This window comes from Erinaceus europaeus, chromosome X (genome assembly GCF_950295315.1).
Source record: "Erinaceus europaeus chromosome X, mEriEur2.1, whole genome shotgun sequence".
Taxonomy (NCBI): domain Eukaryota; kingdom Metazoa; phylum Chordata; class Mammalia; order Eulipotyphla; family Erinaceidae; genus Erinaceus; species Erinaceus europaeus.
This window is the reverse complement of record NC_080185.1, coordinates 119,116,366-119,130,684: the sequence shown is the minus strand read 5'-3', so window position 1 is coordinate 119,130,684 and position 14,319 is coordinate 119,116,366. Positions and strand designations below refer to the sequence as shown.

Below are 14,319 nucleotides of genomic sequence, written 5' to 3'. Positions count from 1 at the left end.
ACGATACCAAACGCAGAAAACGTTAATTTTTAAAGTCTCATATTTACTTCATTTTCTAGAATGTTCTCCAATTATAAGAACTATAGAAATTTTAGTAGCATCACAAAACAATTGTTCAGACATTGCCACAGTGTATCAAATGGGATGAAGAAAAATTAATTTTACATGGTGTATACACCATATAAGAATTTTCCTTGAAAACTAATCATGTTAGTACACTCTATTTTGGACTAAATTTATTTTAAATCACCAATACTGCACCTCCATGACATCTTGTAATACAACCAAATAATTTATAATGCATACCACAGTACCTTCTAATGACCTAAAAAATTTTGCTTCATTACTTTTAAATTGTCATATATAGAGATATAGATATAGATATATACACTAAAGTTCACTGAAGAAAATTAAAAAATAGAGGCTGGAAAGGTGGTCCCAAGTTGAGTACACACATTACAGTGCACAAAGACCCAGGTTCGAGCCACTGCAGGGGGAAAGCTTTGCAAGTGGTGAAGCAGGGCTCCAGATGTCTCTCTCTTTCTCTTCCTTTCTATCTCCCCCTTCCCTTTAGATTTCTGACTATCTCTATCCAATGAATAAATTTTAATTTTAAAAATTTAAGAAAAAAACAAAGGAACTCCAGTGGATGGTGGAATAGTGCTTGCATTTGCTTACTATCTATCTAACATAACAAAGAGAAAACAAATGAAATCAAAGGCCAGGTTCGTGGCCCAGCAGCACAGAACATATATAGACCCTGTGTTCAACTTCTGCCACCAGATCAAAAATTGTTCCCTGGGGGCCAGGTGGGAGAGCAGCGGGTTAAGCGCACATGGCACAAAGCTCAAGGACTGGTGTAAGGATCCCGGTTTGAGCCCCCCCCCCCCGGCTCCCCACTTGCAGGAGGGTCGCTTCAGAAACGGTGAAGCAGGTTGCAGGTGTCTATCTTTCTCTCCTCCTCTCTGTCTTCCCCTCCTCTCTTGATTTCTCTCTGGCCTATCCAACAACGACAGCAATAACAACAATAATAATAACAACAACAATAAACATGGGCAACAAAAGGGAAAAAATAGCCTCCAGGAGCAGTGGATTCATAGTGCAGGAACCTAGCCCCAGCAATAACCCTGGAGGCAAAAAAAAAAAAAAACCAAAAAACTCCTTAGCCTAAAAAAAAGCATACAAATGAAAAGCAAATTGCCCATAATAACACAAATCTCAAATCTTCATAACTTTTCTTCACTGAAAATCAAAAGAAATCAGCATTCAATGTAACCACAGGAGGCTATATTACCAAATGTAAAATACAGTGTCCCTCCTAAAGTATAAAGCACTTTATCCATTACTAAATTTCTATTTCACATTTGCATGTGTGTACAATGCGACTCGATGCCACTGGCTAAAGAAAGGATGGGCTCTGCAGAAGACAGAAAACAACCTTTAAAAATGTAACCTGTGGTACTGAAGGCATGAACAAAGTCTTGGTGCATAAAGAAGCTCAATAATGATGTAAAAGTCTTATCTTCTCTACGTTACATTCATGTAACTAGTTTCTCCTGCTAATGAACTGAAAATCAGAAAGAATACACAACATGAAACGTGTTACAGCAGTCATTTCTGAAGACAAGTGTACTTTAAATTTTTAACTATAATTTCTTTTTAAGCCAGGAAAGAAAACTTCACTTGGGTGGGGGAGTCTAAGAAAAAGGAAGCAACAGAATCATCTAGGAAAGGAGAATACAGATCATGCTTTAAAAAGCTGGTGCTAAAACAACCAGGACAACAAAAGGGAAAAAAAAAAAAATATATATATATATATATCCATATCCTCCAGGAGGAGCAGTGGATTCGTAGTACAGGCACTGAGCCCCAGCAATAACCCTGAAGGTTAAAAAAATAAGTAAATAAAAATAAAAAAAGTACTCCAGGCAGCAGAGTACCGGTTAAATGCATATATCACCATGGCAAGGACCCAGGTTCGAGCCCCTCTCCCCACCAGCATGGGGTACTTGATGAGTGGTAAAGTAGGTAAGACTTCAGCTCTTCCTCTTTAACTCCCTTCCTGTCTCAATTTCTCTCTGTCCTACCAAGTATAATAGAAAGAAAGAAAGAAAAAGAGGCCAGGTGGTGGTACACCTGGTGAAGTGCACACACTACAGTGTGCAAGGACCCAGGTTCAAGCCCCTGGTCCCCACCTACGGGGGGGGGAGCTTCATGAGTGGTGAAGCAGGGCTGCAAGTGTCTGTCTCTTTCCCTCTCTGCCTCCTCCTCCTCCTCCCACCCTCTCAATTTTTCTGTCTCTGCCCAATAATAAATAGATAATTTTTAAAAATTAAAAAGAAAGAAAGAAAGAAAGAAAGAAGGGAAAAATGGCCACCAGGGGCAGTGGATTTGAATGCCAGCACTGAGCCCCAGCAATAACCCAGGTGGCAATTAAAACAAACAACAACAACAAAAAAATAGGACAGGAATGGAGAAATATACGAGGTGACAAAAAACGAATGACTAGTCTGGGTCTGTGTCATTCCATACTCCAGCAGAGAACAATTTAAAGTCATCACGTCCCTGGGCTGGGTGGTGGCTCACCCAATTAAGCACACATGTTCCCATGTGCAAAGACCCATGTTTGTATCCCCAGTCCCCACCTGCTGGGGGGAAGCTTCATCAGTGGTGAAGCAGTAATATAGGTTATCTCTCTTTCTCTCTCCCTCTCTACTTCCCTTACCCTGCTCAATTTCTGTCTGTGCTATCAAATTAAAAGCAAAGGGGAGAAGGGGATGGCTACCAGGATTTGTGGAGTAAGGCACCAAGCCGCAGCAATAACCTCGGTGGCAAATAGATAAATAAATAAAGTCATCATGTCCCTGGACAGACAAGGATCTGTCGAGATTTTTAAAAGTCATTGGAAAAAAAAATTGAGGGTATGGTACTATATAAACTTATAAATCACTAATAAATAATAATTTTTAAAGGTTTGAGGAGGGAGTCGAGCAGTAGCGCACGTGGCACAAAGCTCACCAAGCCGAGTAAGGATCCAGGTTCAAGTGCCCGGCTCCCCACCTGCAGGGGAGTCACTTCACAGGTGGTAAAGCAGGTCTGCAGGTGTCTGTCTTTCTGTCCCCCTCTGTCTTGCCGTCCTCTCTCCATTTCTCTCTGTCCTATCTAACAACAATGGCATCAATAACAACAACAATAATGAAAAACAACAAGGGCAACAAAAGGGAAAATTAATAAATAAACATTAAAAAAAGAAAAAAAAGGTTTGAGGTAATCTTAAAAATACAATGCAAGAAAAACGACAAGTTGTGGTATGTATCCTGAAAATGGCACACTGAATAAAATATAGCACTCTCTAGCATGAAATCATGAATTCAATCCCTAGCATTGCATATGCCAGAGTGATGCTCTGGTTCTCTGTAACCAAAAAAAACAAACCTTTTTTTTAAAAAAAAATACAGATTACAAAATAGAGATATAGGGAAAACAAAAATGGAGTCAACAATGTTAATTTTACAACTTCTGTTAAGATGAAAAAATGTTTTCTGTATTTACACAGAATTTTCTCTCAAATTCAAAATAAAAACCAGAATTTCAAACTACTTGAATAATTGTATACTCATTGAAAAATACTTATATACCTGTAGACATTACTACTTTAGAAGAAGCAGCATTCTTATCAATTGAAGGACTACTGTCTTTGGTCTGCGATTTTACAGAAGTTGATGATGTAGAACTAACAGTAGGAAGAGGCTTTTCCTGTTGAAAAAAAAAAACAAACACAAAGATGCATGACTCTAAAATACTCCTAGATAAGGTGGTCAGAAAACTATCACTGTTTCACAAATAATCCCAGGACAGGGCTGTCTTTAGGAGGAAGCCACTCATCTGGTCTTTGCTATGTCTGGCCTGTAGTCACTTTACATTAGATGTGGGGATTTTCACAACATTACAAATGGTTTGTTTCTATTCCTGCAAAATCATGCCCATTGTATGTATGAGTCAAACGCCTTCTGGGTGTTGTTAAAACATCGCTAGGTTTTCTTTTGTATCAGCTCTTGGCATTTTCTTGGCTGCCTACAAACAAGACCTTCCAGTATCAGAGAAAGGGGCCTTTTGAGTCAGAAAAGTTAATAGAGGATACTTACAAAGGCAAGGACAAAAAGGATAAATAAAAGAATGTTTGATGTTACTGAATCTTCCTTCACAGTATTTTAGTAAATATTATTGTTGTTACTATTATTGTTATTACTACTATTGAAGTAATTTATAAAGGAATAATGACAAATATTTGTACCAGGTCTAAAGGACAGCTATGAATTCCAAGTTTAACCACCCTTCATCTCCTCATGTTTGTAGGGCCTTGAGGGCTTTTAAGCAATTTAACTTTTTATTATCCTCCCCTACACACACACACACACACACACACACACACACTCCCGTGGTCTGCACATACCCTAAAATTGTTACTAATTACACAACCATTCATTGTGTACTGTTATGGCATAAAAGACAAACTCTATCAGCATCTGTCCGATCAGTTCATAGGTTGCCCGAGTAATCTCTGAAGTGCTCAGAGATGAAAGAGTAACCTTACTGGTACAGGATTTTTAGGCAGAGGGTGGTATGCATGCATGTCCACAATGTGTGTAGGAATGGGTGTGCATGAGCTGCAGCCCAGCGACGAGATGAACTATTGAGCCCCAAGTCCACGGTTCGGTGCCAACCTCATAAGGCTAATGGTGGTATCCGAGAATGTCTATTTTTCTTTAAATAGATCTAGCTTCTCCCGTTCTGTGTACCGCTGCAGCTGGACGAAGTGAATCCTTTGACTGTGCAATACCAACCACAGATGAGTCATGGGTGGACACCACAACAAACAAACCCCATTAAGATATATGGTGAAAACTTCTTACATTTTTAAAATTAAATTTGAAAATTCTCAGAAAATAGTGATGTAAAACTTACTTTCTTTGAGACAGATTGGCCCTCTATTGGTGTAATTTGGCCCTCAGACGGCTCCCTAGACAAAACAGTCATAGCCAGAACTTATAAAGCCATCAAAGATTCTGGCCACTCTAGCCAGCATACAAAACAAAACAAAAACAGGAAACAAATAATCTCCGTGCAGAGGTTGTGACCGTCTATATATCTAAAATACTTGTTTTAGAAGGATGAATATGGGATGATCTCACTCTCAGGCAGAAGTTGAAAAACAAGATCAGAAGAGAAAACACGAGTAGAACCTGAGCTGGAATTGGCATATTGCACCAAAGTAAAAGACTCTGGGGGGGGGGGGTGTGTGTGGAGAATACAGGTCCAAAAAGGATGACAGAGGACCTAGTGGGGGTTGTATTATTATACCAAAAACTGGGAAATGTTATGCATGTACAAACTATTGCATTTACTGTCGAATGTAAAACATTAATTCCCCAATACAGAAAATAAATATATATCGACAAGAAAAAAAAAATACCTGTTTTAGTTAAGCAGTTAAGAGTTATTTAAAGAAAAAAATTTAAGTATTTTATTTTTAATGAGAGAAAGAGAAAGACATAGAGAAAAAAATCAGGGGCCAGGCGGTGGCACACCTGGTTAAAAGCACACATTACAGCGCACAAGGACCCAGGTTCAAGTCCCCAGCCCCCACCTGCAAAAGGAAAGCTTCACAAGTGAAGCAGAGCTACAAGTGTCTCTCTGTCTCTCTACTTCTCTCTCCTTTCTCAATTTCTGTCTGTATCTATCCAGTAATAAATAAATAAAAATATTTTTTAAAAATTAAAAAGAAGGGGTCTGGGCGGTAGCACAGAGGGTTAAGCGCACATGGCGCAAAGGCCGACCTAACGATCCGGGTTCAAACTCCTGGCTCCCTACCTGCAGGGGGGGGGTCACTTCACAAGCTGCAGGTGTCTATCTTTCTCTCCCCCCCTGTGTCTTCCCTTCCTCTCCATTTCTCTCTGTCCTATCCAACAGCAACAACAATGGAAAAATAATGGCCGCCAGGACCAAGCCCCAACAATAATCCTGGAGGCAAAAAAAAAAAAAAAAAGCTAAAACGCAGAAAGTTGGTTGCCTGGGCACCACTGGAGTGGACAACATAAGTCTTAATCAATAAAATGTGAGCCCAAATATTAAAAAAATTAAATAAATGAGAAAGATCAGAGCACTGCTGAGAATTGAACCTGAGACCTCAGAATTGAACCTGAGACCTCAGAACCTCAGGGATGAAAGTCTTTCCCATAACTATTATGTTGTCTCCACAGCCACTAAAGAAAAATTTTAAGGTATGTACATAATAAAACTATAATACATTTTTATAAATATTTCTTTAAAAATAAAACTAGATAAATTAAACATGTGGCATAATAAAGAGAGACTAATAAAGACTGATTAATAGGGGGCTGGGCGGTAGCGCAGCGGGTTAAGCGCACGTGGCGCAAAGCGCAAGGACCGGCGTAAGGATCCCGGTTCGAGCCCCCGGCTCCCCACCCACAGGCGGTGAAGCAGGTCTGCAGGTGTCTATCTTTCTCTACCCCTCTCTGTCTTCCCCTCCTCTCTCCATTTCTCTCTGTCCTATCCAACAACGAACAACATCAACAATGGCAATAATAATAACCACAAGGAGGCTACAACACAAAGGGAAACAAAAGGGGGAAAAAATGGCCTCTAGGGGGTCGGGCAGTGGCGCAGTGGGTTAAGCGCACGTGGCGCAAAGCGCAAGGACCAGTGTAAGGATCCCGGTTCGAGCCCCCAGCTCCCCACCTGCAGGGGAGTCGCTTCACAGGCGGTGAAGCAGGTCTGCAGGTGTCTATCTTTCTCTCCCCTTCTCTGTCTTCCCCTCCTCTCTCCATTTCTCTCCGTCTTATCAAAAAAAAAAAAAAAAAGCAGCAACAACAAGGGCAACGACGGGAAAAAAAATGGCCTCCAGGAGCTTTGGATATGTGGTACAGACGCCAACCCCCAGCAATAAACCTCAAGGCAAAAAAAAAAAAAAAAAGACTGATCAATATAAAAAACGATTCTTAAACTGATTGCCTTTGAAAGCTGTTCAAATTACGTTATAGTTAAATAAACTATAGTTATATAGTTAATTTATAGTTATTTATAGTTAAATAATAATTATTAAATAATTATATAGTTATTTATAGTTAAATAAACTCTTAAATGAATTAGTAATAATAATTGGGTTATTACAGTCATTTAAGTTCTTTATATAGTTATATAAATTCTGCTATTTTCTTATGAAAAAAATTAAAACCTCAGGAGTTAAAGCATTATCGTTTAAATTTAACTAAGTTCAGACCAAAGCAAGATTAAATCTGGTCATATCACCCGTATTTAATAATAAAAAAAGCTATACATTGATAAATTCTGCCTAATGCTTAAAAGATTATTTAATAACTTTACAATAATGGAGTATCTCAGACTCTAAAAGAGAGCCAAGACTCTGCCTGGTAGATTATGGCTACGTGAGAATTGATGCTATAGCGAAATAAGTTTGCCCAAGTTGTTTGGAGTATTAGAGCCAATACAAAAAAAAAAAAAGTGGGGAGCTGAGCCAGTTTTAAATTACAAGCGGCTTAGCCAAAGGTCAACTAGGCTAGCTGCCTGAAAATGACTCTTAAAAGCCGAGACTACACCTCAAGATGGCTGCTGGATCCTAAGGTAACCCCATTTAGTCTCCAAATAAAGGTCAAAGCCAGATTAAAATAATTCTCACATGATGCCAGAAATAAAGACAAAATTTTAAAGAGGAAAACATCCCCAGTACACTTAAAAATAAAAAAGGTAAGCTTGTAAATCACTTAAGCTTCAACATTTCCTAGGTACTTCCTCAACTTATATTGAGGAAAATAGGGGTCAAAAATAGTTCTCCTATGATTATTGACTTGACACACTTAAGACTAAAGAACTTAGAAAACTTAATATTTGGATATTTAAGCCTTATTTGAGAAAGAAAGTGAGAGAGAGAAAAGAAGCTTCTTACATCTTAGTCTTCCCAGATCAAAATGGCGCTGGCTACTAAACCGCCTTTTTTAAGCCACGCCCATACTCATTACCACTTCCGCGTGTCTTCTATACTTCTCTTTCCCCTCCTGGTACGGAAAAGAAGGCCTTCCCTTCTCAACAAATGGACAAAACAAAGGTTCCTAGTCACAGAACTCTGGGTTTGTTTATCTTACAATAGAGACACCAAAGCCTAATGTATGTCTCTGCTGGACTAAATTATTATTTAAGATTATTGGTGGGGCTGAAAACAATAAGTTATGATTATTAAGGAGAGCCTTTTAAATCTAAAGATATGGGTTAGGCTAAAGGCAGTAAAAATATAAATGAAAAAACCTTTTAAATACTTTTTTAGTGTAGTGCTACTGGAGGCAGACTTAGTTTATCTAAACCAAATCTGAGATTCTCGTTTAATTATAACAGGGTTGGGGAGACATAATGGATATGCAAAAAAAATTTTCATGTCTGAGGCCCTGATGTCCCACATTCAGTCCCCAGCACCACCTTAGGTTGGAGCTAAGCAGTGCTACAGTTTCTCTTTGTGTATCTTTCTCTCTGCATCTCTCAATCAAAAAAATAACAAAACTAACTTTAATGATTTTTTTCATTAAGACCTAAATCTATTCTAAAAATTAATTTAGGGAGTCGGGCAGTAGTGCAACGGGCTAAGCGCATGTGGCGTGAAGCACAAAGACCAGCCTAAAGATCCCGGTTCGAGCCCCCGGCTCCCCACCTGCAGGGGAGTCGCTTCACAAGTAGTGAAGCAGGTCTGCAGGTGTCTATCTTTCTCTCCCCCTCTGTCTTCCCCTCCTCTCTCCATTTCATTTCTCTCTGTCCTATCCAACAATGACGACAACAATAACAACAGTAAAAAAAAAAAAGCAACAAAAGGGAATAAATACATAAATGTTTAAAAATTTTTTAATAATAATTAATTTGATGAGGGTCGGGCGGTAGCTCAGCGGATTATGTACACATTGGTGCAATGCGCAAGGACCGGCGTCACGATCCCGGTTCAAAGCCCTGGCTCCCCACCTGCAGGGGGGTCGCTTCATGGGCAGAGAAGCCGGTCTGCAGGTGTCTGTCTTTCTCTCCCCCTCTCTGCCTTCCCCTCCTCTCTCGAGTTCTCTCTGTCCTATCCAACAACAACAGCAACGACAACAATAATAATAACGAGAACAACAAGGGTAACAACAAGAGCAACAAAAATGGGAAAAATGGCCTCCAGAAGCAGTAGATTTATAGTGCAGGCACGGAGCCCCAGCAATAATCCTTGAGGCGAAAATAAAAAATAAAAATTAATTTGACTATATTCTTATATTATAAATCTCTGTCTGTGTCCATATGCCAACATGTTTTATATCGATTATCTTTGGTGTCTAAGTCAAAGTGCTTTCAAAGTGCTTTGTTTTCAAGACATAATCAAAGATTTATTTCTTGGTTAATTTTCTTTCTTGTATCCAAACTTATTGCTGGAGCTCAGTGCCTGCACTATGAATCCACTGCTCCTGGTGGCCATTTTTTCTCCACTTTATTGGATAGGACAGAGAGAAATTGAGAGAGATGGGGAGATAGAGAGAGAGAGAGAGAGAGAGAGACCTACAGACCTGCTTCACTGCTCATGAAGCATCCCGGCTGCAGGTGGGGAGCTGGGAGCTCAAACCCATATCCTTGTGTGGGCGCTTGCATTTAGTGCTGTGTGCTTAATCAGGTTCACCACTGCCTGGTCCCCTATTCTTGGTAAACTAATACTTGGTATATTAAGGTAAAAACTAGAGGTTAAATATTAAATGTACATGTATTTTTGTTCTAGTAGAAGATTTAATGTCTATCATATCTTCATTGGGAAAAAATATTTAGTCTAAGAAAAAAAGTATTTTAAGATAGTATAAAAATTAAAGGGTGGTGGGGGTAGATAGCATAATGGTTATATAAAGAGACTCTCATGCCTGAGGCTCTGAAGTCCCAGGTTCAATCCCCCATACCACCATAAATCAGAGCTGAGTGGTGCTCTGATAAAATATAAAATAAAATAAAATAAAATAATTAAAGGGTTGTTTTGTTTTATTTGCCTCCACAGTTATAACGGGGCTCAGAGCCAGCACTACAAATCCACTGCTCCAAGCAGCTATCATTTTTCCGTTTTGTTGTTGTTGCTGGATAGGACAGAGGGAAATTGAGGGAGGAGGGGAAGACAAATAGGGGGAGAGAAAGAGAAATACCTGCAGACCTGCCTCACTGCTTGTGAAGTGAGCCCCCTGCAAGTGGGGATCCTTGCACTGGTCCTTGAGCTTCATACTATGTGCGCTTAACCTGGTACACTACCACAAAGCCCCCAAAGGGTTATTTTTTTTTTTTAACATTTGAACAATTATGTAAGATTTACTTTAAAACCTTATATGAGCGGTAGCGCAGTGGGTGAAGTGCAGGTGGCACGAAGCGCAAGGACCGGCCTAAGGATCCCAGTTCGAGCCCCCGGCTCCCCACCTGCAGGGGAGTCACTTCACAGGCGGTGAAGCAGGTCTGCAGGTGTCTATCTTTCTCTCCCCCTCTCTGTCTTGCCCTCCTCTCTCCATTTCTCTGTCCTATCCATCAACAATGACAGCAATGACAACAACAACAATAACTACAACAATAAAACAACAAGGGCAACAAAAGGAAGTAAATAAATAAATATTTTTAAAAATCTTGTATGAGTTTGACCTCTTGCCTCTTAAGTTAACCAGATCAGTTTAAAAATGTACACTTTACATTTTGCCCTGCTTTATATCTTACTCTATTTTAGCTACCAACTTGCAGATACTACAGTTTTCATCCTGAACTTGCTCACCAGACGACCTCACAAACATGTCTCAGAACCTCACCTCTCCAGAGCCCTACCCCGCTAAGAAAAAATAGAAAACAAGGTGGACGTATGGATCAACTTGCCAATGTCCATCTCCAGCAGAAAAGCAATTACAGAAGCCAGACCTTCCACCTTCTGCACCCCAGAGAATTTTTGGTCCACACTCCCAGAGGGGTAAATGTTATGGGAAGGATGACCAGAGGATTCTGAACTCCAATTCCATCAGGACCCAAAGAGAGAAGGGGAGGGGTAGTTGACAAGAAAGGACACTCAGAAGTAGTAGGTGTCACTTAGAAAGGAATAAAAGACAGGACCATAGAAAAAATGGGCAAATAAATATACATACAGTTAGAGAAATAATGGTCAACCCATATCTGTGACCTTGGGAAAACTACTGCAGCTTCCAGTGGAGGGAATGGGGACACAGAACTGCGGTGGTGGGAGTGGTGTGGAATTATACCACCGTTATCTTAGAAGTTTGTAAATCAATATTAAATCACTAATAAAGTTTTAAAAAATTTAAATGGTTTTCCTTTCTGGTAAAATAATGTGTTATTCTTAATTTCCTTGATTCTAAGTATAAGTTGTTTAGTCTAAATATTTGATATTTCAAGTTTGTACAATGATTAAATTCTAATATTGGATTTAAATTGTTTAAGCATGATAAAATCTATAATATCATTATAATACAATTATCTTAATCATGTTATCTTGTGTCTTAAATACTAAGGTGAAGATGCTATAATGACACACCTAAACAGATAATAAGGATATTCTAAAATTGTATAAGAATATACCAAATCAAAATATGTTATAGTTGACTCTAGTGACTGGGTTATCAAAAGTATGTAAGCTCCTAACTTGGTTATGATTAACAACTGTCATTTAGGCTCCTTATAAGACTATAAAGAGGGGGTGGGGGTGGGGGTGGGGGTGGGGGTGGGGGTGGGGGTGGGGGCGGTGGCGCAGTGGGTTAAACGCACGTGGCGCAAAGCACAAGGACCAGAGTAAGGATCCCGGTTCAAGCCCCCGGCTCCCCACTTGCAGGGGAGTCGCTTCACAGGCGGTGAAGCAGGTCTGCAGGTGTCTATCTTTCTCTCCCCCTCTGTCTTCCCCTCCTCTCTCCATTTCTCTCTGTCCTATCCAACAACGAAAAACATCAACAGTGGTAATAATAATAACCACAACGAGGCTACAACAACAAGGGCAACAAAAGGGGGGAAAAATGGCCTCCAGGAGCGGTGGATTCATGGTGCAGGCACCGAGCCCAGCAATAACCCTGGAGGGGGAAAAAAAATATATAAAGAAAACAAAAAAAAGACTATAAGGAAACTTTTTTTTTTTCTTTTTTGGCCTCCAAGGTTATTGCTGGGGCTCGGTGCCTGCACCATGAATCCACTGCTCCTGGAGGCTCCCCCCCCCCCTTTTTGTTGCTCTTGTTTTGTTTTTTTTTTATCATTGTAGTGGTTATATTTATTATTGTTGTTATTGATGTCGTCAATATTGTTATTGTTGGATAGGACAGAGAAATGGAGAGAGGAGGGGAAGACAGAGAGGGGGAGAGAAAGACATACACCTGCAGACCTGCTTCACCGCTTGTGAAGCGACTCCCCTGCAAGTGGGGAGCTGGGGGCTTGAAACGGAATCCTTAAGCCGGTCCTTGCACTTAGTGCCATGTGAGCTTAACCCCCTGCGCTACCGCCCGACCCCCCCCCCCATAAGAAAACTTTGCCCCTCTTCAAGCTTCCATTTTTCCCGGCCCTGGTATTTCTGGGATTTCTATTTCTTGTCGGTCACACTGAATGACTGCTCTCTGTGATGCCATGCCAAGCCACACTGCTCCTGCTATAGCAGCTGATGGGCCCCGAGAAGTCAGTCCAGTTTTGGCTTGTGTGCCTTCATGTAATGTTTTCGCGGGTAGGTACAACCCTTCATTTTATAAGCTATAAACAACTGAGTGCTTAGTAGTCCTCTATAACAAGACTCAGACCTAGTAAACTTAGTAGCTTGATAGGGCAGCCTAGTGATGGCGCTACAAATTCTTCACCTAAGTATGTACTGATTAGCCTTATATACTATACATAGACAACTGCTGTCCGTAAGACAGCCTTTATTGTAACTATCATGCAAGCTAATACTAAAAACCTTGAGGTTGACTTAGATTCCTCTAAAAATTTAAGTATAATTCTGTTTCTTTGCTTTTTTTTAATTTTTTTTTTTGCCTCCAGGGTTATCTCTCTGGTGCTCAGTGCCTGCACTATGAATCCACTGCTCCTGGAGGCTACTTTTTCCCTTTTGCTGCCCTTGTTGTTGGATAGGACAGAGAGAAATCAAGAGAGGAGGGGAAGACAGAGGGGGGGAAGAGCATGACAGACACCTGCAGACCTGCTTCACTGCTTGTGAAGCGACTCCTCTGCAGGTGGGGAGCCGGGGGCTCAAACTGAGATCCTTAAGGGCCTGATCTTTGCACTTCCCGCCATGTGCGCTTAACCCGTTGGGCCACCTCCTGTCCCCCGTATATTTATTTCTTAACTCAAGGTTGGACTCTGCAAATATACTGACTTAAGACCAGCAGAATATGTAGTGGCTTTGGGTTATTGTATAACAAATGGTCTTCAAGGCCTTAACAACTGAGGAAAAGTGTAAGCTTGTCAGACAGAAGAGAGACTACAGAAACTGGTTAGAGACAAGAGGCCGGCTCACCTAATAAAAGCCATTTTTGGCCAATGCTAAGCCACTTTCTAACCTAGGATCCTTGTAATTAGATTCTTAAATTCCCCATAACTACTATGAGCCTAGACCTACAAGGTGTCCCTCTGCCTGCCATTGCTGGTCACTTTCATCAGGAATGTCTTCGTCAGCCCTTTTGGGAGGGCCTCTCAGGACCTTGTCCTCACTGCAAAATGACACTGGAAAAGACTGTTGGGGCTGGGTGGTGGCACACCTGGTTGAATGCACATGTTACAATGCTCCAGGACCCAGGTTCAAGCCACTGGTCCCCACCTGCAGGGGGAAAGCTTCACAAGTGGTAAAGCAGGGCCGCAGGTGTCTCTCTTGTCTCTCTCCCTCTGTCTGTCCCCCTACCCTCTCAATTTCGGGCTGTCTCTATCCAATAATAAATAAAGATAATGAAAAAATAAAGAAAAGACTGTCCCACTCTCTGAAAGAAGTCTGGGTTTTACTCTGCCGCTTGAAGAAGGCCGGCCCCAGTTGTGAACACAGAGTGTGACCTAACCAGGACCCAGAGGTCATGCAGGTTTCTTGCTAAATGTCAATATACATGGGTCCTGGTCAGACTGATGTGGTACACAGTTAAGTACAAATGTTGTTTTAATTTGGGAGCCACTCTCTTTGCTATAACCAAGTTCTCAAGTTTCATTCTCCATTCCCCCAGATGTTTTTAGGTTAAATTAATATTTGCTTACAGTTCGTGCTTGTCCTCCAAATAAAGATCTTCAGATTCTCTATCT

At 40.7% G+C, this 14,319-nt stretch overlaps 1 protein-coding gene across 9 annotated transcripts in view; it reads right to left on the bottom strand.

Moving 5' to 3' along the window:
- The window catches only part of SCML2 (Scm polycomb group protein like 2), a 118,532-nt gene that overhangs the window by 13,623 nt on the left and 90,590 nt on the right, over nt 1–14,319 (bottom strand). For all 9 annotated transcript variants that reach the window (XM_060182959.1, XM_060182960.1, XM_060182963.1 and 6 more), the window contains one exon: nt 3,639–3,756. In XM_060182959.1, the coding sequence (XP_060038942.1) occupies nt 3,639–3,756 (118 nt within the window). The remainder of the gene's footprint in view (nt 1–3,638; nt 3,757–14,319) is intronic.